Source organism: Bufo bufo, chromosome 7, assembly GCF_905171765.1.
Source record: "Bufo bufo chromosome 7, aBufBuf1.1, whole genome shotgun sequence".
Lineage (NCBI taxonomy): Eukaryota > Metazoa > Chordata > Amphibia > Anura > Bufonidae > Bufo > Bufo bufo.
Window position 1 is genome coordinate 211,869,876 of NC_053395.1, and position 27,874 is coordinate 211,897,749.

Consider the following 27,874-nt stretch of genomic DNA (forward strand, 5'->3'; position numbering starts at 1 on the left):
CAATAATCGCATTGCGAATTCAACTTAGAGCTAAGTTCCTAATGGTTGTATTGCTAGAATTGACGAATATAACGAATATATCACTATATTCTCAATCTTCATTATATTCTAGCAATACAACCATTAGGAACCCAGCTCTAAGTTGAATTCGCAATGCGATTAATATAACCTGTATTAATCGCATTGCGATTACAACTTAGTCAAATTTGTGACACTGCAGCTTCAGAATGAATCTAAGATGGATGCTGTCCTTGCTTTTTGATAGGAGGTGGGAGGGTCTGGGAGGGAGGGTATGCTGATTGGCTGGAATGTGTCTGCTGACTGTGAGGTACAGGGTCAAAGTTTGCTCAATGATGATGTATAGGGGCGGACCGAACATCGCATATGTTCGCCCGCCGCGGCGATCGCGAACAAGCTATGTTCGCCGGGAACTGTTTGCCAGCGAATAGGTCGGGACATCTCTATGTGAAAGTACCCTTAAACAAAGATGTCAGGAGAGGTAACAGCTTCTCTTTAAAAGTAAAGTGAATGTCATACTATGAAAACAATTTTGTTTTTTTTCTGCCTTAAATATCTTGCTTAATTATTTCTTAATACAACTATATTTCCTTCAGAGCTACAAGGCTTCAAATACCCTGGAGAGACTTGGCATGACGATCTCTCAAAAGTGTAAATTTGTTCAGGTTAAATAATTGATTTGTACGTATCGATTCACTCATCCCTGAGATAGATAGATAGATAGATAGATAGATAGATAGATAGATAGATAGATAGATAGACAGGCCCTGGTGCAAAAGTTCAGCTTGGGCCCACCTTTCCTCAGTGCTTTGTGGCCAGGGGCAGGGGTGCACTTAGCCTTTCTGCTGCCTGAGGCAAAAATTGAAATGGCACCCCTCTCCCCCTTGCCAAATTCTCAACCTAATTAATAAAATGGGCAGTAGTAAAATGTAACTTTTAATATTAAAAGGCCCACAATTCTATTCATAGACACAACCACTAAATGGGCCAGTACCACCGGAAGTCCCTACCATAGAGGTGTGTTAATACCTAAGAAGGGTAAACCAACATACAAAAAGGCATACACTTCTTACCAGAAAACGTGTACAGGTAGGGCCTTGCTTGAATCTCACACCCAATCAGGTTGTTCCCATCCCCACAGATGAGCGGTGGTAATTCTGCTGTATTCCATCAACTGGGACCACACCGATATCTCGCCGTCTGGTCCGTATACAGTATGTGTGTATAATGTTGCAGAAAGAGCAAAGGGGTAGAGTCCTACCACTAATAATAAAGGGTGCAATGAAACCTACATATAAGTGCTGAAATAAATAGATATATGTGTCCCTACGCGTTTCATTTATTTTTTAGCCCCAGATTCATCAGGGGACACGGGACTAGTGCTACGTACAAAACAAAAGAATAAGAAAATATACAGTACAGACCAAAAGTTTGGACACACCTTCTCATTCAAAGAGTTTTCTTTATTTTCATGACTATGAAAATTGTAGATTCATACTTAAGGCATCAAAACTATGAATTAACACATGTGGAATTATATACATAACAAACAAGTGTGAAACAACTGAAAATATGTCATATTCTAGGTTCTTCAAAGTAGCCACCTTTTGCTTTGATTACTGCTTTGCACACTCTTGGCATTCTCTTGATGAGCTTCAAGAGGTAGTCCCCTGAAATGTTTTTCACTTCATAGGTGTGCCCTGTCAGGTTTAATAAGTGGGATTTCTTGCCTTATAAATGGGGTTGGGACCATCAGTGGCGTTGAGGAGAAGTCAGGTGGATACACAGCTGATAGTCCTACTGAATAGACTGTTAGAATTTGTATTATGGCAAGAAAAAAGCAGCTAAGTAAAGAAAAACAAATGGCCATCATTACTTTAAGAAATGAAGGTCAGTCAGTCAGCCGAAAAATTGGGAAAACTTTGAAAATAAGGGCTATTTGACCATGAAGGAGAGTGATGGGGTGCTGGGCCAAATGACCTGGCCTCCACAGTCACCGGACCTGAACCCAATCGAGATGGTTTGGGGTGAGCTGGACAGCAGAGTGAAGGCAAAAGGGCCAACAAGTGCTAAGCATCTCTGGGAACTCCTTGAAGACTGTTGGAAGACCATTTCAGGGGACTACCTCTTGAAGCTCATCAAGAGAATGCCAAGAGTGTGCAAAGCAGTAATCAAAGCAAAGGTGGCTACTTTGAAGAACCTAGAATATGACATATTTTCAGTTGTTTCACACTTGTTTGTTATGTATATAATTCCACATGTGTTAATTCATAGTTTTGATGCCTTCATAGTCATGAAAATAAAGAAAACTCTTTGAATTGGAAGGTGTGTCCAAACTTTTGGTCTGTACTGTATATATATTTATGCTTATTAACCTATATGTACATTTTAAATTAGGGGTAATTGGATAGCCCATTATCACCATTCAGGGCATCCAATACACCACTCACTTACATCTATATGGGCTGGTTAGTCCCCGATGTAGCCACCCTGGAAGATGTATGTTCGCACCTCCGGATCTATTATCCCTTATATGTTGAGGGTACTGTTGCGTGGGTTCACGCCATTAGTGATGTATGGCGTCCCCTATTGCATGTGGCCTCTTAGCAACTGTGCGCCACGGCGCACGTCCTTTTAAACTGAAATTACCGCCTCCCAATGTGTGCTGATGTCATCACACACCGCCCGTGCGTCACCACATCATTGCACACACGGGGAGCATCATGTGGGTACGCTAGTCACGCCCAAAGGGCGGGGACAAGGGCTGGCAGGTCCTGAAAGATACCCCCAGTATCCAGGTCCTTGAAGGTCAGTAAAACACTGGTAGCGTAAGGGTGACATAAAGGGGTGTGACATCGTTATTACCATAGTATATTACACCAACCTATGGCAAATGCCCAATTAAAGGGGACTAGATACTAGGAAGCGGTTAATAGGATCCTGTCCAAATGGACATAAATACCAATGGAGATTCTCAACCTAACCCCTTCCCTCCAGCCCTACTGTTAAAGACATACTTGGAGAACATTACATACAGCGCTACAAAACATAAAGCGGAATACATCGTCGCATAACTACTCTGATGTAGATATTCTCTTTTCTCATCTTATCCTTTCAGACCAGACCACCATGATAATTTCTTACACCTGCGTCTCATCTCTGCAGAGTTTGACAAACAGACATCTTAGTTTCCTAATTTTTCATCATCCTCCCACCTTCTTAACACCTCATCCTTCTACCACCAATACTGTGCCCACTGTGCTCCCCAATACTATACTACAGAAACTGTCCTCCTGAGAATAATAGTAGCAAACAGGCAGTACCCACTTCAATGATTATCGGCACACAGTTTCCTAAAAAAATAACTGTGACCAGAAAATAGTGTCCCTAACACTAATAGTGCCTTAAACATATTGTCCCCCAAAAATAGTTGTGCTAAGCAGATACTGTGCCAGGGTCCCCCCCCACAGCAATAGTGCTCCCCAAAGTCCCACCAATAGTAGTAATTATCTGCATATTCTCAACAGTGCCCCCAATAGTAATAATGTCCGCATTGTGCCCATACTAGTAATCATGTTCCGCATAGCCCCCCAGTAGTAATAATAATTCTTCTTATAATGTGTGTCTCAAATCAGACCCCATTAGCAGACCTTAGATCAGATCCAAAATAAATAACTAAACTTACCTCTCCTGCTCTGCTGCTCCTCTCCAGGTCTGGTGTCCTCTCCTGCAGTCTCTGCTTGCTGATCTTCTCTGGGCCCATGCTGCAGTGTCACCTCACTGCGTACAGCGCCAGGTCATAGTGTGCGCTGTACGTCCTGATCCTGTACATAGCCTGGACACAGCAGCGCAGCCCAAAGAAGACCAGGGAGGAGGGTTGAGTACAGCACTTGCAGCTCACTACTATTCGCGTTATAAGACACACTGCGTCTTATAAAGTGAAAGATACTATAACTGGCAGCGTGCTTCTGGCAAGGGAGGCTCTGTGGGCCCCCTGGTATAGAGGCCCAGTCATAATTGTGACCGCTGCGACCCCAATATCTACACCACTGTATAGATAGATTATAGATAGATTATAGATATATAGAGAAATGGATAGACAGAAAGAAAGAAAGAAAGAAAGAAAGATAGATAGATAGATAGATAGATATGAGATAGATAGATAGATAGATAGATAGATAGATAGATAGATATGAGATAGAAAGATAGATAGATAGATAGATAGATAGATAGGAGATAGATAGATAGATAGATAGATAGATAGATATGAGATAGATAGATAGATAGATAGATAGATAGATAGATGATAGATAACTATTGTTTATGTGCAAATTGTATATTGTCTGCTCCAAGTTTTACTTGGCCTTAGGTATCAGTTCATGTCAGTTGTCTGTTATGTGTCTGAAGAAGAAGGTAAAACCCGTTTGAAAACTTGTTTATCGCAGGACTCATTGCCACTGACCTACGATTTCCCGTTTTATTGTTTTTTTATAATTATTTTATTAAATGTCTCATTTAGCAGTGCCCTAATATTCACTATATTTTATATCCTATTATTGATTTTAGTTTATGTAAATGGCAGACCTGGGGGTAGGAGATAATGCTCATCGTTAGACAACTGGCCTTTATGACAACCTGTTGGCACCTCACTATTGTACCAGTGGACATACAGAGGCTAATAACTAAGGGGTTAAGTAGCCAGTATCAAAGTAATCTCCAAACCTGTCTGACAGAGCAGTGTAACGCTTTATAATACAGTCAGAAGACTCAAGTGATGATGTTGTCACATCTACTATCCCTGCACCATCATCATATATCAATATAAGGACATTTTACATTACTTGCTACCACAATCTACATTACTAGTCATAAGAGGTTTAAATAGCAAAGGCATGACTGTAGCTACCACTAGAGGAAGGTGATTGCATACTGTTGGCCTTATTGCTTATGTCAATATGTGTCTGACCTAAGTATTAAAGGAGCTATCTAGTTTAGATAACCCAATTTCCAATACGCTATTAGAAAAATTTGAGTAAATAGAATGGGAGTTCCCCATTCTGATCTAGTGACCAGAGAGGAGCGAGGCTGCAGATAATCTCTTAGTTGAAGACCTGGCATGGCTGTCTATTACATGAGCAGCTCATTGATTTCAATAAGAAGAGCACAATATCCCCTGTGGTGATATTGCAGCAAAATTGAACACTTGATGATAAGTTTCCGAACAGATTACAAACAGCATAGTAGTAGTAGTAGTAGTAGTAGTAGTAGCTGTAGAAGCTATAGTAAGTAATGTAGAAGTAGTAGCAGCTGTAGTAGTAGTAGTAGTAGTAGTAGTAGTAGTAGTAGTAGCTAGAGAAGCAGTAATAGCTACTGTAGCAGTAGTAACAGCTGTAGTAGTAGTGGTAGTTGTAGTAGTAGTAGTAGCTGTAGAAGCAGTATTATCTGCTGTAGTAGTAGTAGTAGTAGTAGTAGCAGCTGTAGTAGTAGCTATAGTAGTAGTAGCTGTTATAGTAGCAGTAGCTATAGAAGCTATAGTAGGTACTGTAGCAGTAGTAGCAGCTGTAAAAGTAGTAGATATGGCAGTAGTAGTAGCAGTAGTATTAGCAGTAGTAGCAGCTGTAGTAGTAGTGGTAGTTGTAGTAGTAGTGGTAGTTGTAGTAGTAGTAGCTGTAGAAGCAGTATTATCTGCTGTAGTAGTAGTAGCAGCTGTAGTAGTAGCTATAGTAGTAGTAGTAGCTGTTATAGTAGCAGTAGCTATAGAAGCTATAGTAGGTACTGTAGCAGTAGTAGCAGCTGTAGTAGTAGTAGATATAGCAGAAGTAGTAGCAGTAGTATTAGCTGTAGTAGCTGTAGTAGTAGCAATAATAGTATATGTAGCAACAATTGTAATAGTAGTAGTAGTAGTAGCAATAGCAGCTTTGGTAGTAGTAGCAGCTGTAGTAGTAATAGTAGTAGTAGCTGTAATACAGATGAAACTCGATAAATTTGAGCATCGTGCAAAGTTTCTTTATTTCAGTAATGCAACTTAAAAGGTGAAACTAACATATGAGACTCCTTACATGCAAAGCGAGATATTTCAAGCCTTTATTTGTTATAATTTGGATGATTATAGCTTACAGCTTTATGAAACCCCAAAGACACAATCTCAGGTCCCGTTTGTTCAGGGGATATGGATTAATTAGCTGACTAGAGTGTGACACTTTGAGCCTAGAATACTGAACCTTTTCACAAAATGAAATGAATTACTGAAATAAATGGACTTTTGCATGATATTCAAATTTTTCGAGTTTCACCTGTAGTAGTAGCTGTGATAGTAGCAGTAGCTGTAGCAGTAGCAGCTTTAGTAGTAGTAATAGTAGCTGTAGCTCAAGCAGTACTAGTAGTAGTAGTATTAATAGCAGCTGTAGTACTGTGATTACTAGTTAATTATTTTAAGATGACATAATATATGCTTATAACGAGACTAATTAGACTTAATCCAAGTTATTTTCTCCAGCTTTTCATTGCTATGAACAATGAATTGTGAGCCTAATATTAATGTGTAACATTCCCAAACTTGGCATTGTAATTCAACCATCTGAAAGCTAATTTATTGATAGCTTTAGTTTAATCAGTGTGATTTTGTTGGCTTGCTGTAGGGGATTTTCCTGAAATGTGTGCAATTTCTGTTTCAGGAGAAGTATTGTGACTATTAAAAAGATGGAAAAGAATGCAATTAATTAAGGCTTTGCAGCACTTTGCTTATCGCAATGTCCTTACAGAGATCTATATCTACATTAGTTGAAAGAATAGATTGTGTTCTGCCCTTGAGATTTTGATCAGATCATCCTCCCAGCGCCTATTTTTCATTTTTTAATGATACATTGACTGAAAAGATACTTATTTCTATGTACATCCCTTCCTATTGGCTCAAGATATCCAAAGATGGGTGGTGCCAGCTTTAAATTTTTTACTTTTGCATTACTCTCTCAGTTAGGCTACATGCACACGACCGTATGTGTTTTGCGGTCTGCAAATTGCAGATCCGCAAAAAAAACAGATGACGTTCCGTATGGTGTTGTTTTTTTGCGGATCCGTTGTAATAATGCCTATCCTTGTCCGCAAACTAGAAAAAAATAGGACATGCACTATTTTTTTGCAGGGCAACGGAACGGACATACTGATGCGGACAGCACACAGTGTGCTGTCTGCTGTTTTTGCGGACCCATTGAAATGAATGGGTCCGCATCCTATCCGCAAAAAAAACGGAACGGACACGGAAACAAACAATGTTCATGTGCATGTAGCCTTATTGTAAGTAATGAAACAGATTTTGTTAAAGCTCATCTTGGATCACTCACTATTGGGATATGTCGAGTCAAGAGGAAAATAAAGGAATTGTACATCTGTATTTCCTCTGATGCCCCCATACAGACGCTTATATGGTTAGGAAATCACAGAGAAAAATGACTTTTCATATAAAACATAACTTTTACTATTGTTGGTTAAAATAATACCCCATCTTAGTATGTATGTTAGGCTACGTCAAATGAAATAGACAAGGCCTTACTTGGACGTATCAGGATAGTGAAGTCTTATATATAGAAAAATTCACGGCAACTTACAGTTAGATGACTGTGGACCTGGCCAAAAGGTGAAAAGAGAGGCGGTGGATAAGGGGAAGGGAACAATATCCCTAATACAACCCTCAATGTACCCCTGCCTACAGGCGGAGAACCCGCCCCGAAAGGGGCGACCCCACCTCTCGGTGGCTAAGCCCTCGCTGTCGCCTAATGTTACCCTGCCTGTAAGGATCGATGATGTTCGTCCCTTCTTTAGCAGTTTGTCCCGACGCGTTTCCCCAGACGTAATAAAGGCTGGTTCATCAGGGGACTCAGGATAGTTGATAGGTTCTTGCAGGTTTCATTAGATGAATGCCCAACTGATAATGGTGGGCAAAACTCTGATAATTCAATGGGTAATATCCCTTTAAATCTAAGACTATCACAGATACTATACAATGTTAGTTGAATCCCTGAAAAAAATCCCAGTGCACTCATTACTATTTAAATCAGAGAAAAGTTACAGTGCAGCGGATATCATCATTTCATTCGCCATATGTTTGAGGATTGGATGTCACCACATAATGAATCAACTTTTTTTTTTCTTTCAAAATCTGTTAGAATTATCTTCAGCAAAAAAATTATAGAAGCCACAATGTGGAGCTGGGAGATTCAAACACTGCATCGTTATTAATGCACTTATTACTGCCGCACATTGAAGGATGAGATAAAACACAGCTGTGGACTTTGTTTTTCTATGCCATTCAGCATGGCTTATATTTAAATGGTACCGGATGGAGCTGGACCAGGAAGCCTTATTCTTTTCAGGTTTTGACTTATGTCTTTTTATAACCTTTTTTTTTTTTTAAATTTAGAAACGCCATTGAGAATTCTTGGAAATGAAGCAGTAATTAGATATAATATAAAAACTTCCCTCAATGTGATGCATGGATAGGGAATACATAGATTTTTCCATCTCGCTGGTTGAGTTCCTGGAGAGATTCACAATGTTGTTGTAAACGTATCTACACTTTCCAATAATATTTGTATGAAAATATTTACAAACAAATATTATTGAAAAGGCTTTTGTTTGTCTACCAGAAAATAAACTAATCACATTTACCAAAGGCTGTAACATTGTTGCTTCGGTGACATTTTTGCAAAGAAATTGCAACTTTTTACTGTTTTACAATATTCTTACTACCTTAAAAAAGGGTAGGTCTTAGTGGGAGGGGCATGGTCTCCTCCTGTTTGACCGTTGAGCAGAAACTGGTATAAAATATATTCTAAATGCCATTCCATAGCCGTCATAGATTTGCTTTTCTGGCATTATGATCCGAGCCTGTGAAACCATTTGGCACATCTTAATCCAGTGCAAATCTTATTTAGACTGGTTGTATAAAATACCAGTCCTAATAATTTTCACCTAGTTTGTCCTTGATTTTCACCAGAATTGGTAGCACATGCTGGTTACGCCAAATATATGAAGTGCATGTGCTCCAAATGTGTTTTATTTATGAGCATTTGTTTTGGACAAGTCTTGTGCCAGGTTTTTGTCTTGTTCTACCTTGTGCCTTGGTTTGTCACAGACTTAGTTTTTGGCATATATTTTGAACAAAAACTATAACAGCGACAAAGAGGTATAAAAAGTTATGTACCGTTCTCATGACTTCCCTTCACAATGTTCTAAGACATCCTCACAGATTTAGATAATTTAGCAATCCACATCGTTGTGTGATGTACTGGATCTTGCAGGTGCTTTCCAATACATTTGTAATAGAAGTGTTTTTTGCTTCTAAATGTTAAAGGGTTTTTCCAAGAATGTTAGATATTTGGCCAGAGGAAGTAAAGGGGCATAAAATAGCAGGAGAACTATGGCTTTACTGTTAAATGCCCCATGTATCTGATCTCACTGCTACAGAGGTCATAATGGTCTTTCTTCAATTTGCTGCAGTAATAACATGCCTGTCTATACACTTAACCACTGCAGACAATCATTTAGACATGAATCAAAAGTGTTTCAATTGCCCTGAAATATCCTGAAAGACGTTCTGTGGTCTTTTAGGACTATACGTAACTCTTTTCAAACTCTTTAAGGCCCCTTGCAGATGAGCATGTCCATATTAGGTCCGGATGCATTGCGAATGCGTTCAGTAAAAAATGCGCGAGTTCGCAGGCAAAGTCATTCAGTTTTCAACTAGTAGTAGTAGTAGTAGTAGAAATAGTAGTAGTAGTAGTAATTAATAGTTTGGGCATTTTATTATTGTAGTAGTAATATTAACAGTAGTAGTAGCAGCAGTAGTTATTATTATTATTATTATTAGTAGTAGTAGTAGTAGTAATTACTGTATTTTTCGCCCCATAAGATGCACTTCCCCCCCCAAAAAAAAATGAGAGGAAAACGCCCTTGCGTCTTATGGGGCGAATGCTGACCAGTTTAACATCGCTGGCTGCGATGTGCGAGCGGAGGAGAAACTGGGAGGAGGAGCTGGGGGCTGGCAATTGCGGCGGGGCGGTGCAGTCGCTGTACTATACCCCAGCCCCGCCGCTCCAGTGCTGCACAAATATAAAATGTATTATTCAAGTAAAAGTTATTACACATGCCCCCCTCACTCCTAATAGTACCGTATATCCTAATAGCTTCTGTACAATGCCGGCAGGCAGGCCGGGCGGGCGGCAGCGTAACTCCCTGATGTCACGTGCCTGCACTGCCTACTTTATGAATGAAGCAGGTGGCTCAGGCAAGTGACGTCAGTGAGTCACGCGCCGCCCGCCCGGCCTGCCTGCCTGCCGGCATTGTACAGAAGCTATTAGGATATACGGTACTATTAGGAGTGAGGGGGGCATGTTTAATAACTTTTAATTGAATAATACATTTTATATTTGTATACTGGGGGGCGGCGGGGAGGGGACACGGAATCTGTGGATAACATCCGTGGATGGCACGGATCCCCCCATAACAGTGTCCGTCATCCATAGATCCCCCCATAACAGTGTCCGTCGTCCACAGATCCCCCCATAACAGTGTCCGTCATCCACAAATCCCCCCATAAGTGTCCGTCATCCACAGATCTCCCCATAAGTGTCCGTCATCCACAGATCCCCCCATAACAGTGTCCGTCATCCACAGATCCCCAGTAATAGTGCCATCCACAGACCACCATTAGTTCCAAACCCACCAAAAGCACACCTTTTGGTTAAAAATTTTTTTTTTATTATTTTCCTCCCCAAAAACCTAGGTGCGTCTTATGGGCCGGTCCGTCTTATAGGGCGAAAAATACGGTAATAGATATGGCATTACATTATTGTAGTAGTAATATTAACAGTAGTAGAAGTAGTAGCAGTTAATAATAATAATAATAACTACTACTACTACTATTTCTACTACTACTACTACTACTAATAATAATAATAATAATAATAATATTATTATTATTATTAGTAGTAGTAGTAGTAGTTGTAGTAGTAGTAGTAGAAATAGTAGTACTAGTAGTAGTAGTAGTAGTAATTACATGGCATGGCATTACATTATTGTAGTAGTAATATTAACAGTAGTAGTATTTATTATTATTATTATTATTATTATTATTATTATTGGTGACATAGTGTGGAGATGGCAGCAGCATGAGGAGATTATATAAATATCCACAGCACTCTTCAGTTTGTGCAAAAATCCGGTTCTTTTATTCAGTCAACAGCATACAATTGCGACATTTCGACTCATTCAAGTCTTTATCAAGCTTAATAAATACTTGAATAAGTCGAAACGTCGCAATTGTATGCTGCTGACTGAATAAAAGAACCAGATTTTTGCACAAACTGAAGAGTGCTGTGGATATTTATATATTCTACTATTCCAAGGGACCCGTAGCCTGTATCTCCTTCCGCTGGCACTATCCTGAAACACTATATCTGGTACTTAATTTTTTTTATATGATTTACCCTACAGTGGGGTGTGTAGTTCTGCTTACAATTTTTTTTTTTTTTACTAGCAGCATGAGGAGACCACAGAGTGGCAAGGTGACATAGTGTGGATATAGCAGCAGCAGTATACCACAGAATGGCAAGGTGACATAGTGTGGAGATGGCAGCAGCATGAGGAGAGCATGAGGAGAGCACAGAGTGGCAAGGTGACATATTGTGAAGATAGCAGCAGCAGTAGCATCAGGAGGTCACAGAGTGGCAAGGTGACATAGTGTGAAGATGGCAGCAGCATGAGGAGGCCACAGAGTGGCAAGGTGACATAGTTTGCAGGTGGCGGCAGCATCAGGAGGCCGCAGAGTGGCAAAATGACATAGTGTGGATATGGCAGCAGCAACTGCATCAGGAGACCAGAAAGTGACCTGGTAACAGAGTGGGGCAGATGGTGTCAATACCAGTACCCACTGACAAAGGTGGGTGCAAGAAGAAGCACTTGGCATCAGATGTGTGGCATCAGGCGGGTGGCAGTATCAAAGTAGTAGCTGAGTAGCTTAGTCAAAAGAAACCGGTCTCTTCAAAGTGTTGGTGTGGCACCATGGATGATCTAGTCTGATGCATCAGGAATTGGTGGTTGGAAATCCTGGCTTATCCATGACTGATTAGTCTTGACAAAGGTCAGTCTCTTCATATTTTGGATGGACAAGTGAGTTCTCCTTGGGGTAACTATGGCACCCGCTGCACTAAACAACCTCTCTGATGCCATATTACTGGCTGGGCAGGACAGCTTTTCCAATGCAAACTCTGCTAGTTGCGGCCACAAATCCAGTTTGGCTGCCCAGTAGTCCATCAGATCTTCAATGTTGGTTGGCAGGGTGCTGTCAAGTATGCCACCAACTGCTGGTTCAGGTCCAACTCCAAATCTAGCTGCTGCTGGTGAGTAGTTTCTTCACTATGCTGGTGAAGAAAGCTGCTCATCAGCGACTGTAGACTCAGGCTGCTGCTGATGGAGCTGGTACTGCTCCTGCCACCCCACCCCACCCGAGCAGCCATGGCAGTGGAATGTGAGTGCAGAGGGCCCCCCCAGTCAGACCTGCGAGATGATAGACGATGGCACAGATAGGCAACGGCCAACTGACTACATAGTATGTCTCTGTAGTAGTTCATTTTGTCCTCCCTCTCAGTGTAAAAAAGACCCCCATTCTGGACCAGTAGTGAGGGTCCAACAAGATGGAGAGCAAGAAGTCATCCCTCTTCCGAATGGTGACAATTCGGCTGTCACTATGCAAGCAAGTGAGCATGCAGGGGGCCATTTTTGCAAGTGACTCGGAGGGACTCCCTGCCTCCATCTCCACTGCATACTGCCACGGTGTGTCTTGGTCCTCTGCCTCATCTTCCTAATCGCCATGTAGCCCCTCTGGCTGCTCCTCCTGTCCTATTAGCTGAGTAGAAAAACCACCCATTTGGCTGCACATTGCCTGTGCTCCAATGTCCTCTTACCCCTCCTCCTCCTCTTCCAGTTCAGCCCCCACAGGGCTCATGTGGCCTTGAGATCGAGGCACCACGTCTCCTTTCCCCTGATATTTCTTCCAGTACTGAAATATGCCCCTATACGCTTTCACCAGAAATAACTGCAACAGTGCAGTGCGTATATATATTTTTATTTTTTTTACTGTATTACACCCCTACACGCTTTCACCAGAAATAACTGCAACAGTGCAGTGTGTATATATATTTGTCTTTCTTTTACTGAAATAAGCCCCTATACGCTTTCACCAGAAATAAATGCAACAGTGCAGTGCGTATATATATATATATATGTATATTTTACTGTAATACACCCCTATACGCATTCACCAGAAATAACTGCAACAGTGCAGTACGTATATATTTTTCTTATTTTACTGAAATACCCCCAATATGCTTTCTCCAGAAATAACTGCAATACTGTAGTGCATATATTTTTTTACTGTAATATGCCCCTATACGCTTTTCACAGAAATAACTGCAACAGTGCAGTGCATATATAAACTTTTCTTTTTTTACTGTAATACGCCCCCAATATTCTTTCACCAGAAATAACTGCAACAGTGCAGTGCGTATATATTTTGCTTTTTTTTACTGTAATACGCCCCTACACACTTTCACCAGAAAGAACTGCAACAGTGCAGTGTGCATATATATTTGTCTTCTTTTTTCTGAAATACGCCCCTACACGTTTTCAACAGAAATAACTGCAACAGTGCAGTGCGTATATATTTTTCTTTTTTTACTGTAATATGCCCCTATACGCTTTCACCAGAAATAACTGCAACAGTGCAGTGCGTATATATTTTTCTTATTTTACTGTAATACGCCCCTATACACTTTTCACAGAAATAACGGCAACAGTGCAGTGCATATATATTTTTCAAAATTTTACTGTAATGCACCCCTATACGCTTTCACCAGAAAGAACTGCAACAGTGCAGTGCGTATAAATATTTGTCTTTTTTTTATTGAAATACGCCCCTGTAAGTTTTCACCAGAAATACTGTAACTGCAGAAGTGACCTAAGAATATATATTTCTTGTTGGAATGAAATAGGCCACTATACGCTTTAACCAGAAAACAATTAAATAGTGAAGTGCGTATATTTTTTTCTGGTAGTACTGAAATACGCCCCTATACGCTTTCAACAGAAATAACTGCAACAGTGCAGTGTGTATATATTTTTCTGGTAGTACTGAAATACGCCCCTATATGCTTTCAACAGAAATAACTGCAACAGTGCAGTGCGTATATATTTTTATTTTTTTAATGAAATACGCCCCTATACACTTTCACCAGAAATAACTGCAGAAGTGACCTGAGAATATATATTTCTTGTTGGAATGAGATAGGCCACTATATGCTTTAAAATAGTGAAGTGCGTACTGTATATATTTTTCTGGTAGTACTGAAATACGCCCCTATACGCTTTCACCAGAAAAAACTGCAACAGTGCAATGCGTATAAGTGCGTACAGTGCATTTTAAGGGACCATTCACACGTCCGCAAATGGGTCCGCATCCGTTCCGCAATATCCCCATTCATTCTCTATGGGGCCGGAAGAGATGCGGAAAGCACACTATGTGCTCTCCGCATCCGCTTTTCCGGAGCGCAGCCCCGAACTTCCAGACTTCCCTTCCGGTTCCGCAAAAAAATAGAACATGTCCTATTCTTGTCCGGAATTGTGGACAAGAATAGGCAGTTTTATGGGGGTTGCCGGCCGGGTGTATTGCGGATCCCCAATTTGCGGATCCGCAATACACTACGGACGTGTGAATGGACTGTACGCTTTCACCAGAAATAGTGCAGTGCGTATATATATATTTTATCTTTTTTTACTGAAATATGCCCCTATACGCTTTCACCAGAAATAACTGCAACAGTGGAGTGCATATATATATATTTTTTTCTTTGTTACTGAAATACACCCCTATGTGCTTTCAACATAAATAACTGCAGAAGTGAAATGCGTATATATTTTTCTAGTAGTACTGAATAAGATACTAAAACATAAGCCTCTAAAGGCTTTTGAACATAAGACTTGCAGCCCAATAACAAAAAGCTTGAATAACAGAGCTGTCTAATGATAATTTGGATCCCCAAATAATCGTTCCCTGCACTTGTAAATCACTTTCCTATCAATGTCCCTAGCGCCTTCTGACATCTCTCCCTGCACTAAGATGCTGTGACATGATTCCTCGCTATCCTTTCCCTGCACTTATAAATCATTTTTTCTTTTTCTTTTTCCCAAAATCGTTTTTCCAATAGCTGTCCCTAGCGCCTTCACACGTCTGTCCCTACACTCTGAATGCTGGAAAATGGCAGAATCTAAAATGGCTGCCGTATTTATAGGGCTGTGACATCACAGGGCTGGCTGGCTGCATGCAGGCATGTCAATCAGGGTGATCCTGCCATCCCAGAGTTCCTTGCCCCATGTCCTCAGTACTCACACGTGTAGCTGCCATTTTAGGAAAAATGCGATTCGTTACCACGAAGCGCGAGGAAATTTGCATTCGTTGAGAATCAAATTTTTCCTGAAATTCTAAACAAATTCCACTTCATCAGCTTCTGTTCGCTCATCTCTAATTATTATTATTATTAGTATTACATGCCTTGAAAAAGTAAAGAAAAATAAACTTTTTTTGCTCAGGAACTTTTTACCTGTCTGATTTCACAAGATGCTCTATATAATATAAAAGAAAATATATAAATTCTAGAAAATATATTTGCATACAGAGCCAATAGACATATTAAATATATGTTGCAACAAGCATAATTTCGATCACATATTCATTTAGATTTATTATTGTGGAAGACGGTTGACCTCTGTTGGGTGAATGTTGAAATATCAAAGCTTGTATTAGAACCAATTTACAACTTTCTTGTTGAGCCAGCTGGGATAGTTAAACAATCTTTTAATGGAACTGGCAGAAAAGATAAAATTGTCGGAGCCAGAATCCAGGGCTGCAGACAGAGAAGGCATGTTGCATGTCTACACAAAGACTGTGGAACATTTTTAAGAGGAGATGAAACATTTATTGCCTCAATATTGCCAGGTTTTTGTGATCTAATAAAAATAGCCTTGCTTGTAATTATGCAAATAAGCTGATTGTATATTCATAGCTTCCGCTTTAATCGCAGTCTCCATTTTAAATGCAAATTTTCATTTATGGTTTTACCTCAAATTCTTGGGGTGTTCGCCAGAAACAAGTGAAACTTTTGTTTTAAGGGGGTGTAAGTGTAAGTGTATTAAGGATCACTTTATGTTTTCTTAAATTTAGGGGCTAATAATTATAATACTAATAACACAAATCCATATTATTTCCATTGTAGTAGTATTTAAAGTATTTTATATATTTTTATATGTATTTCAACATATTTTTCAACCTAAATGTAAAGTGCCATCAGCACTATTGTTTAAAGGAGTTCTGTAGCTTTTTCTTGCTGATGATTTACCAAGCATTTTTTACTTTGTCTTATCAATATTTGCTTTTGCTTTACAAAAAGGCATAGATGACAGTGATTTTCACCAGATATTAGTAGCATGATATAAATCCAAATAAAACATTTGTAAGATGGGACCACAGGATCGTATCCAATGGAGGACAAGCGCATTTCAGTATCTTTATGTTTCAAGTTAAAGCTCCTTCATCCTCTACCAGCAATATAGGGAAAAATTTGAGTTTGTGTTTCTGGCTATGAACGAGCCCCAATGGGTTTAATTAGTCCATGCTGCAAAAAGCCTCATTGATTTTTTTAAATGTTTAGTATGTAAATCTGTAAATTTGTAGTGAGAAACCCTGGGGTCTATTTAAAGCTATTTACAAGATTTTCATTGCTTACTGATACTTTATTTCACGCATTTCCCATTTATTGGGATGATTGTGACATGTATTTGTCACATCATAAATATTTCAGTCTGTGGATCTGTCATTCACGGACTGAAGCTTTCATCTTAATCATCTGTAGCGAGAGATGTATCAAAACTGGTGCAAAGGAGAAGTACTGGAGCAGTTTCCAGCTTTGATTTTAAAAAAGGTCAATTTTTTTTTGAAAAGGAGTATATCAGGTTACTATGGGCAACTACTTCACATTTCCTTTTTTGATAAATCTCTCCCATGGTTCAGTATATGGTAATGTTCTACATTAGAAAACGTTACAGTAGAAAATGCATGACAATCTGGGCATAAAGCACAAAATTAAGAATGTACATATCAGATTTTTTTTATACCTATGGCATCTATGCCAAGAAAGTTCCTAGCATATCTGACAAGCATATCCATAGCTCCTCACAGGGTGCACCTATCCTTTCTGCTGCCTGAGGCGTAACCTGAGACAGCGCCCCTCCCTCCCCAATGCCAATTTCTTAACCTAACTAGTGTTGGGCGCGAATATTAATCGCGAATATCGTCACTTTGAGAATTTGCAAATATTTGAATATAGTGATATATATTAGTAATTTTAGATCTTCTAGATTTCTTTTTCATCAGTAACCTCCCTTCTTGCTTGTGGGCCAATGAGAAGGCTGCAATGTCTTCGTCTGAGCTTAGCAACATCCCTAGCAACCAATAGAAAAGTTGCCTAGCCCTTACTATATAAGAACCTCCCCAGCAGCCATTTTCTGAAGTTTTTTAATGTTCTGAGAGAGAGAGCAGTGACATTGCTGCGCTCTGTGCTTTCCACACTACATTAGATAGATAGTTAGATAGCTTATATATATAATACAGATAGTTAGTGGGAGATAGTCAGTGTAGGTTATATCCTGATATAGTGTAGCTGATTCCAGTGCAGGGTGTTCCAGGTAGTGTGATAGGTTCTGCTGTCCATACATACATGCAGAAAGAAGTTTCACGTATTGTGCCAAAATATTTGCATCATTAGTGCCGATTAGCGCAATCACAAATATATTGGAGCAGTCGGACAGCATATAAAGCTATTGTAATGTTCTGCCGTGCCAACCATTTTCTCCAGTCTTAGGAAACTTCTAGCAGCTTGGAAAATGTAACAAAAGTGACCCACGCCTGTATTTTGCGCGCATTACGCAACTATTACATTGCCGATTTTTCGCAATCAAGAAAATAATCTCAAATTCTCAAATTAGCAAATTTGCGAATATATGATGAATATTCGCCTAAATATTCGTGAAATATTGCAAATTCGAATATAGCCCCTGCCATCCATCACTAAACCTAACCCCTTCTCTTCAGCCCATAGCTCTTTGGCTGCCTCCATCCTACTGCCCCTATCTGGTGCTGCCTGAGGCAATCACCTCTCCTGGCCCGATTGGTGGTGCACCCCTGGGTCCTCAAACAACCGATATATAAAAAAGAGTGTCCTTTTTGGCACATTCCAGGCCACCATATGACAGCACACCCATTTTTATTTTATTTTTTAATTGAAAAGCATAACCTTTTGCCATGTCATGTACAGAGGGATACATAAAAAAAAAAATCCAAAGTCACTTCAGACTTTCTTTTGTCACATACAGATGTCTCATTTGTTACCTTAGCTCTTCGCTCAATATATATCCCAAGAATAGAGATAAGTGAAATTGCTAAAACTCACTTCAAGTCAGAAATTCAATTTGGGTGCAAATCGATTCTACCTAAATCGAAAGTGTTTGCCAAGACTTTAATACTGATGACCTATCCTCTGGATAGTGGCTGTGAGTGGTATCGCTCACAGCCCCATTCACTTCAATGGAGCTAAGCTGCTCCTAGGCCAAGTGACCAATAAACGTGACATCACACGGACTAGGAAAAGCTGGAGTAGGCCAAGGCATTACTGTGAGCACCGCTGACTTCTTATATAGATGATCGGCAGGGGTCCCAGGTGTTGGTCCCCCATCGATCAGATACTGATGTCCTATCCAGAGGACAGGCCTTCAGTATTAAAGTCTCCAAAAAAACCTTTGAAATGTCAGAAAAATCTCTCTTCCTCTCTCTCTTTCGCCCTCTTAGATTTCTTTCGCTCTCTCTTTATCTCACGCTTTTTCTCTCTCTCAAAATTCTCCCGAATCGAATCTCAAGAAACTCTGATTGTAACAACTTATTTTGAAAAATTTGAGTCAAATTTTGACTCTAAACAATCAACATTTTTTGACACTCTGTTGTCCACCCAGATGTTGTGATGTGAATTGTAGTCTGTCAATTTTTTAATGTGGATTCACATGAATGTTTTCGTTTTGTATTGTGGGAAATTGGAGTTCTTAGTAAATATTGCAGAAAGGGAAAAATGGACACATGTAGAAATCTGAAGGATCATGACCAGTGTTTGGATAGTTAGGTGGTGTGTGGTGGGGGCGTAGAAAAATGCAAGAAAAAGTCTGCAATGTGAAAACAGAATCAAGTTTAAGACACAGAAAATCCATAGCTTAGCCTTCGTCCTTAGTTCTCAGGTACTTGTCCTTTACAAAAGAGTGCAACTAGTAGCAAGACAGGTTTTTATCACAGAGAGGAATGGAAATTCGCTGTTTGATTGATCTAAAAGATTGCCAGAGACAGAAGGATCTTTTATCAAAGAAACAGAAGCCAAGCGCCTCTTACTCGATTTGTGACATTTGTCCTGCATATTTTATTGAAAATAGCGAAAACAAATGTCTGAAGAGCCTGTAGGTCACCTCCGTTCTACTGATGTGCTCCATTTACAGATGCTGAACACAAATGGTGCGTATAACCTTTGCAGAAGTACATTTAAGTTGATGCATGACCCCACTCATTCTTTTTTTGGCATCGACTCCTAATAGATTTTGAGTAAAATTGGAAGGTGTGACAATTCACTGTGATAGAGCTGAGGCTGAGTCTCCTTACTATTCTATAGCTGTGGTTGAAACAAGTAAACAAACCAATAAAATCCTCTAAGTGTTCTGAAGTACTGATATCCTGAGAAACCTTTGTGGTCCCTAAACCTCTAAGCTTCTCTTTGACCTAACAGCCATAAGGGAAGCATAAAAGATGGCTCCCCTGACACTTTATGCTAGCAAGACAACAAAGAGGATTTCATGATGCCTGGTTTCTACCTTCAAATAGTTCAAAGCCCTCCAGTGTCTGGAAAAATAATCCTTGGCAAGGTTGGTTACCTGTGAGCAAACACTGAGCCACGTCCTGGTGATTGGGGAAACAATATATTAAGTATAAATCAAGCTTCACTGTAAATATAATTGCCTTTGTATGGCCCTGAATAATAATAGGGGCTACAGCCCTGCAGTATACAGTTTATTAAGGCACTGATTTATCTATCTATCTATCTATCTATCTATCTATCTATCTATCTATCTATATATCTATCTATCTTTCTATCTACCTGTTTTTTTTATCTCATATCTTTATTTCTTTCTTTCTTATCTACCTATCTAGCAATCCATTTATCTATCTATATCTATCTATATCTATCTATCTAATGTCAAAGTATATCATATATATATATATATATATATATATATATATATATATATCTTTCTTTCTCTCCTATTTATCTCATATCTATCTATCTATCTATCTATCCATCCATCTATTTATCTATTATCTATATATCTCTATTATCTATCTATTTACATAGTAACATAGTTTATAAGGCTGAAAAAAGACATCTGTCCATCTAGTTCAGCCTGTTATCCTGCAATGTAATATCTATCTATCTATCTATCTATCTATCTATCTATCTATCTATCTATCTATCTATCTAATGTCTAAGTATCTCATATCTATCTATATATCAATCTATCTTTCTTTATCTTTTATCTAATATATATATATATATATATATATATATATATAATCTCTAGCTTTTTTTTTTTCTTTTTATCTTTTTCATATTCCGCAGGACTTTTTCCCCTAATACCTAATATAGAGCTACTGGTATATGTTTTATTGGGGTTGTATTTGTTTTATATCCTTCCTCTGCAAAAAGGTGGTAGGGTGATACTGCAGCTTGGACCTGATGCACTTATGTCTTTTTCCAACACTGAGTTATGATTCTGTGCTACTTTATGTTATGGTATTAGTAAAAAAAATACTCCTGACAATTCAGTATATCCAGTGCAATAATAAAGTTGAAACCCTCTTTTCTCATGTATGCAATGTGATATGCAGATTGACTTTGCTTTCAAACTAATACTTATGATTAAATTATGTTTAATCCTAGAGCCCGCTGACAGACCTCCGGTTCTTTTGATTGCAAACTCTGAAACAATTGAAGTGCTGGATATTAATGGGGGCAAGGCGCTCAATAGGAGTTCTATAAATTCAAATGGAATTCACACTCTGGATTTTTTTTATGATAAAAACACAGTATGCTGGATCGAATCCAAAAAGTCCTCGTACCAACTAAAGTGCCGCAAAATCACAAATACCTGGACCTTTACAGAGGAAAGAACAATACACATATCACAATATCTCCACAGTAAGTAGAATACAAACTGTTTCTTAATGGGAAAAAATAATAAAAGAATTGAAATGTGGTTGATGTAGACTAATGGGGCCAGGAGTGAGATGTCTATACAGGCCACAGCAAATTTTCACTCTTTGGCTCATGTAGATCTATGAATTCTGGGAAGACCCCAGGAACCTCTAAGGAGATCAAATATAATAATCTGATGTGCTTTATAACTATCACATTTAAAGGAGTTGCGTGAGATTTAAAAAATTGGCCCAGATACAGTTTATTACCACTATTGCCCTCGGGCTGTGTCTGATATCACAGTTAATGGATGGTGTTTCACTGCAATACCAGACACAGACTGTGGACAGAACAATGCTATTTTGGGGGTAAAAAAAAGATTTTGTTTTGTTTTAATAATTTAATATAACTCTTTTTGGAAAGGGAAATAAAAAAAATATATATAATGATTAATTAAAGAATAGATGAAAATAAACAGCCTTGATTATGGATTGTTGACTTAAGTTGGCCATATGCATTAGATGTATATTGACCATAACTGCCAATTTTGGCAGAATTAGCTAACCATCTAAAGTGTATGGTAACTCAAATGTCCCCCTGGTGGCCAATATCAAGGGAAGAGAAGGATCCTGCATGTTGTATGTCCTTTCCTTTTGTTCTAAAGGAGATGAGCTGCCAACAGAGGTCTCTGACAGCAGCTATTTTCTCTAACATATTCACAACACATGCATGCTAGATGAGCTTTCTGGTTCTCATGAGTCTTCATTCATAGAAATGGACCATACTTAACTGTATTCGCAAGCATTTTTTACCAATTAAAACTGACAATCATGGTCTTGCTATTGAAACCTTCTAATGAATTTATCATATCACCAGTGGAAACTGCACAGGGCTACTGGCACGTAGCAGACCCATTGTATCACTGAATAGATTTTGTTTGGACATACTTCTAAGGATATTATCTAAGTTGCAACCTGGTCTTCACCTATCAACTCCTGAACAGCGGTCTGGACTTTGCTGCAGAGGAAGAACTCGGCCGCTACCTTTTGGAGTAGTCTCTCTTCAGTGACAACTGACCCATGGGGGTAAACCAAGGAGACAAGCTAGAACATAGTCAGTGGAAAGGCCAAGATCAGGAAAGACAGACTTTGTACAATCTGGTATAAAGGTAATAGGTCTGGGTAAGTGACTCAGGGTCAATGCGGTAGTCAGGCAACAGAGCATCAAATCCAATAAACAGGCAGAGGTCAATAGAACAGAATAATAGTGCACATTTTCAGGAACTAGAAAGCAAAGAAACATATTGTTCAGGCACCATTCCATAGGGAAAAGTGTCTTATTGCACTCATGAACAGCAGCCAATACCTGGGGACAGAATTGGCCACTAGCACTGACTATTTGAGAAAAAGAGAGCGTGTGTACATCCAAGGAACAGAAGGCAGAAGAGAAGAGGCCTTAGAAGGCTTAACAGATGAATGCTAAATTGTCTGAAGGGCAAAGGCTACCACAATGGGCATGCCTGTCAGGAGAGGAGAGATGGTGGCAGGCACAGACTGCCAGTGTAATAGCTATTCTGTACATTTCCCTTCCAGAAGTAACATACGAACATGGAATTAAGAGATAGTGATCTTGTGAACCAGCTGCCTTAGTCTGACCTTTATTTGGTCATGTTTTTCTATACATCAATAACAGGCGGGAGGACCTTCTATTAAATTGATGTCCTGGTCTGTATCCAAGCAGGGATTGATTGATATACTGTTCAGTCACAGCTGATCCAAGTAGGATTCAGTAAAAACTTTAGAGGCCATTTATCACTAGCAATATGTCTCTTTTGTGTTGGTATTTTGTCCCATATTTTGGAGCATGTCTTTCTTTGTGCAAAATCCTGCAACTTATGTCTGTGTATGCCAAATGGTCTAAATGTAAGTCAAAGTACGGGTATTACAACTGAATTATGGCACTTTTACTATATGTGACATTTCCAAATGTCACAAAAATGTGGCATCACTATGCCAGACAACCCCTTAGCATGCTTTTACAGACATAGGTGTACCCCACATTACACTTGTACCAAATATATTATTGCTGTATGCCATTTCATAAATTTGGTGAAACCTCAGAAAGCAAAGACAGACTTACTCTACTTTCACACTAGTGTTTTTTTTGGCGGATCTGTCATGGATCTGCAAAACCGCTTCCGTTACAATAATACAACCACATGCACCCATCATGAACGGATCCTATGTATTAATGTTTTCTATAGCCATGACGGATCCATCTTGAGCACCATTGAAAGTCAATGGACGCAGATCCGTTTTCTATTGTGTCAGAGAAAACGGATCCATCCCCATTGATTTACATTGTATGTCAGGATGGATCAGTCTCGCTCCACATCCCAGGACGGACAGAATAACGCTTCAGGCAGCGTTTTGGTGTCCGTCTCCAAAGCGGAATGGAGACTGAACTGATGCAAACTGATGCATTCTGAGTGGATCATTTTCTATTCAGAATGCATTAGGGCAAAACTGATCCATTTTGGACCGCTTGTGAGAGCCCTGAACGGATCTCACAAACGGAAAGCCAAAACGGTACTGTGAAGTTAGCCTTAACACTGACAGCAAAAGCACAACAAATGATAAATTACCCTCCATTGAGCCTCTAGACATTATGTCCAATGTCCTTTGCTAACTAATGTCTTATAAAACCTTTCTTACCAGACTGAACAGCTGACGAGAGTGAGACCAAATAAAGCTGCTCAACCTCCCACACCGTCTTTAACCAGTGAGCTCTAATTTTCTGTAGCAGGTTTTGTCAGTTGCTTAGCAATTTCCCAAATCAATGTACAATTTCAGTAAACTGTATTAATTGGACCGCATCCAAAAACAATGAGAAGTATACTTTTTTTTATCTACATTTTTACAGTCTGACTTTTTATTTATTCATTTATTTATTTTGCAGTTAACATGTAAAGTAAAACATTTAGGCACAAATTATAAAGATGGAAGAAAGAAAATGAACCCACTGCCAATCTTGATCCTGTTATCATGCAATACATTGACCACTCATCTTCAAATTTTTGATTTCTAATGCAAAAATTAGTCAAAGCCTCAAAGCATCTTATCGGCTATAGCAAAAAAATAAATCTTCATTTGTGTCATAGGCACAATGCATTTCAGTCTTGAATTAAGGCTTTCATCAGGTGTATAGTACAATCCATTCAGTGAGAAAAGAATAAAGAAAGAATAGATAGAGAAGAAGCGAGGAAAGATCTGAAAGTTTACGTTCATGCACTTATTTTTTCTTTCATATTTATCACTTCTCCACAAAAAAAATTGTTGCAACAACAATTTAACCATTATTACGCAAAATCAACATAGGATTGAAATCACTGGAATATATTATTATTATTATTATTATTATTTTAACTTTTCTTATTATTAATTCACTTTTTGTTGGAGATTAGATATACAGTATGTAAACATGCATGAACTTTGAACTGCTCTACTTTCTTGCCTTTCATCCTTTATATTCTGTCTTTGTTGTGGCTGAATGGATTGTGTTGTTCACTAAACAGAAGATTTGGTCTGAAACTCAATAGGGTAGTTTATCACATGGGATAACTATTGGAGTCAGTTTTTGCTTAAACCTGCATTGGAGTACTTTACTTTACATGTTAAATGTGGTTTAAAGAATTTGGCACATCTATAAACATAATACTTTTGTCTATGAATGCTTCTCCAGTTTTCTTATACCAGTCCCATAAGTATGTTTTTTGCAACTCTTTAAAAAAATTTGCAGTGATAATTGTGGAGCGAAGCTAATTAACATAGCTAACTGGGCTCCTACTTTTCCTCCCTCTTTTCAAAACTGTCGAGAGTGGCGTAAAAATGGCAAAATGTTGCAAACTTTTTCACAAAACAGCCTCTGAGACAAAGTTTGCCACTTGTATATGCCATCACACAAATGCAAATTTTAAGATACTACTTGATGTTTCTTTGGAGCATTGTCATGAGGTAAGATCTTAATTTGAAGAATAATTAGAGTTGCCTGACAATGAAAAACCTCTTCCATATGCCCTATGGTATGGTATATGGTAGAGATGAGCAAATTTCAGAAAAATTCAATTTGGCCGGTTTGTCGAATTTTCCGGACGAATTTGCGACTAATCACAATAAAAAATGGCTATTTCCGGGCTGCAGAGATCCTTTATATGGGTGTAGCGCAATGTGCCTTGCAGTAACACGCATAGGGAGTCTGCTGGGGTAGTGAAATAATACTGTCAGTCAGTATGACATGCAGATGACAGGCGTCGCTATTAGAATCACACTGCACGCTTCACTTATTTGGGCAGTCATGGGGCCAAAACTGACCAAATAACTCAAGTATTAACTCAGCCTTACAGGTTGATTTTAGTGTAAAGAAGAAGCACACTCCTTTTACACACTTCTCAGCTGATTCCACATAGATGTCCAGAGAACCTGTTCTATTAAACGCTTATTCAAGTAGAGCCCCCCGACAGAGTGGAGAGGGTGTCAGCAGTAAGTTTATGTTTACGTCACTGATTAATTTGCCCTTTCCCCTGATCCGTCAGAACAATAACCCACAAAAAAACTGATCCTGTGTGGAGCACCCGCCTTCACTCGGTCAGCATTTGCTCAATAATCCATCAGTATTGCTAAAGCACAGAATAATATTGTAATATTGTAAAATCCAGTGTCTCCATGATAAATCTGCAGCATGGGGGCCCTGTGTGGCTTCTACACACTTTCAAAATAATCCTTCAGCGGGGCGAATAGATGCCGGATGACAGGGACGCTCCATGACCTTCCAAGGAGCTGCTGTCGGGAGCAGCGGTTCATTTCTGAGACGTCCGTATAGTGCAGGCGGGATCTGAAGATCTTCTCCATCTCCGTGCACCTCAGGATGCCCTACTTTTTATTTCCATGATGACTGGGAACCCGTGATGTTTTCACCAGACGAAAAGACTGGGGTCTGGTTGGTTGGTTTGAATCTTGACTAACTTTGCGACTCTTCCAGGCTCCAAGCTATCTTGAAGCTTTGTCTTCTCATTGTCTGTAGCTACTGGAGGCCTGTTTATTCCAGGCAGGTTTCCCGCATAAGTATCTTGGTCGATGAGCAGCCAATACCGCACTTGTAGCAATCTTGACAGGATTCTTCTCCAGGAGGAGAGGAATTGTTTTCTTGGCATGCTTTCTCCATCGCAACACCACGTTGTTGAATAAACCGAAGACTGGACAATTCTCTCCTGTCGTAGACAAAATTAAAATTTTATTAGTAAATGTATTAAATATTTTATTATTAAATTAATTAAATATAATAAGGATGCCCTCCTTTTCATTTCCATGATGACTGGGAACCCGTGATGTTTTCACCGGACGATAAGACCGGGGCCTGGTTGAACAGGAGCACGTTCAGCTTCTGCGCCGTTGGATGCGTGCACAAATACTTTTGTCTCTTGGCAATCGCTTCGGTGATAGATTGCTGATGGAATGACTGACAAGGAGTAGGAGCAGGAGCATCTGGACCAGCAGAAGATGGGATTGACAGACAGCTCCCTTCGGTGATGTGGTGAAGCCTTGACTGAATGAAACTGAGTGCGTGCCACTGGGTGATGTAGCGGTTGCTGCGGCAGGCTGGACAACCACATAGGAGCCACGGTTCTCCCAGGCCACTGTATGGCGACGCTGCATATGTTGATGCAGGGCCGTAGTGCCAACATTGGCACCCTGGGCATGCTTCACCTTCTGCCCACAGATGTGACATATGGCCACGTTCACCTCCTCTGGCGCTTTGAAGAAAAACTGCCACACCGCCAAGTAGATGATTTTCCCCCCAACAGTCTGCAGTGACTGGTTGCTACCGTCGCTGCCTCCGCGAACCCCTGAGCCAGTACTTCCCAGGCGGGTAGACTGCTGCGAAGCAGGTGGTCTACCCCTGGCATGTTTGGCTCCCGACCTCCCACTGCTGCCACCCTGCTGACTCCCAGCCATACTACCACCTTGCTGGCTCCGCAGCTGCCTCACTGGAAAACTGCCACCCTCTTGTTTAGAGCAGGGGATGCCTGGTTTTATTGATTTTAATTGTGTTCAGTTGTGCTCGAGCATACATAGTATTCAGCCAAACACTGTGATGTGCCGAGCATGCTCGCTCAACACTAATCAGAAACATGCATGCCTCTGCCACTACTCTGTGCGTGGCCTGGAACTTCTCTGCCTGACATACTTGTAGCTGAACTAAACAAATGAATCAGTAATATGTAGTCAGACCTGCTAAAATGTGAAGTTGCACGTATTGCGCAAAAATAAGCGCATTGCAATCATGAATATATTAGAGCACTCTATCTGCATATAAAGCTATTGTAATGTTCTGCCGTGCCAACCATTTTCTCCAGTCTCAGGAAACTTCTAGCAGCTTGAAAAATGTAGCAAAAGTGACCCACTTCTGTATTG

At 39.7% G+C, this 27,874-nt stretch overlaps 1 protein-coding gene across 1 annotated transcript in view; it reads left to right on the plus strand.

The window, feature by feature from the left end:
- Positions 1-27,874, plus strand: part of LRP1B (LDL receptor related protein 1B) — a 1,344,280-nt gene that overhangs the window by 416,024 nt on the left and 900,382 nt on the right. Inside the window, exon 7 of the mRNA XM_040441523.1 lies at positions 21,150-21,407. Coding sequence (XP_040297457.1) covers positions 21,150-21,407 — 258 coding nt within the window. The remainder of the gene's footprint in view (positions 1-21,149; positions 21,408-27,874) is intronic.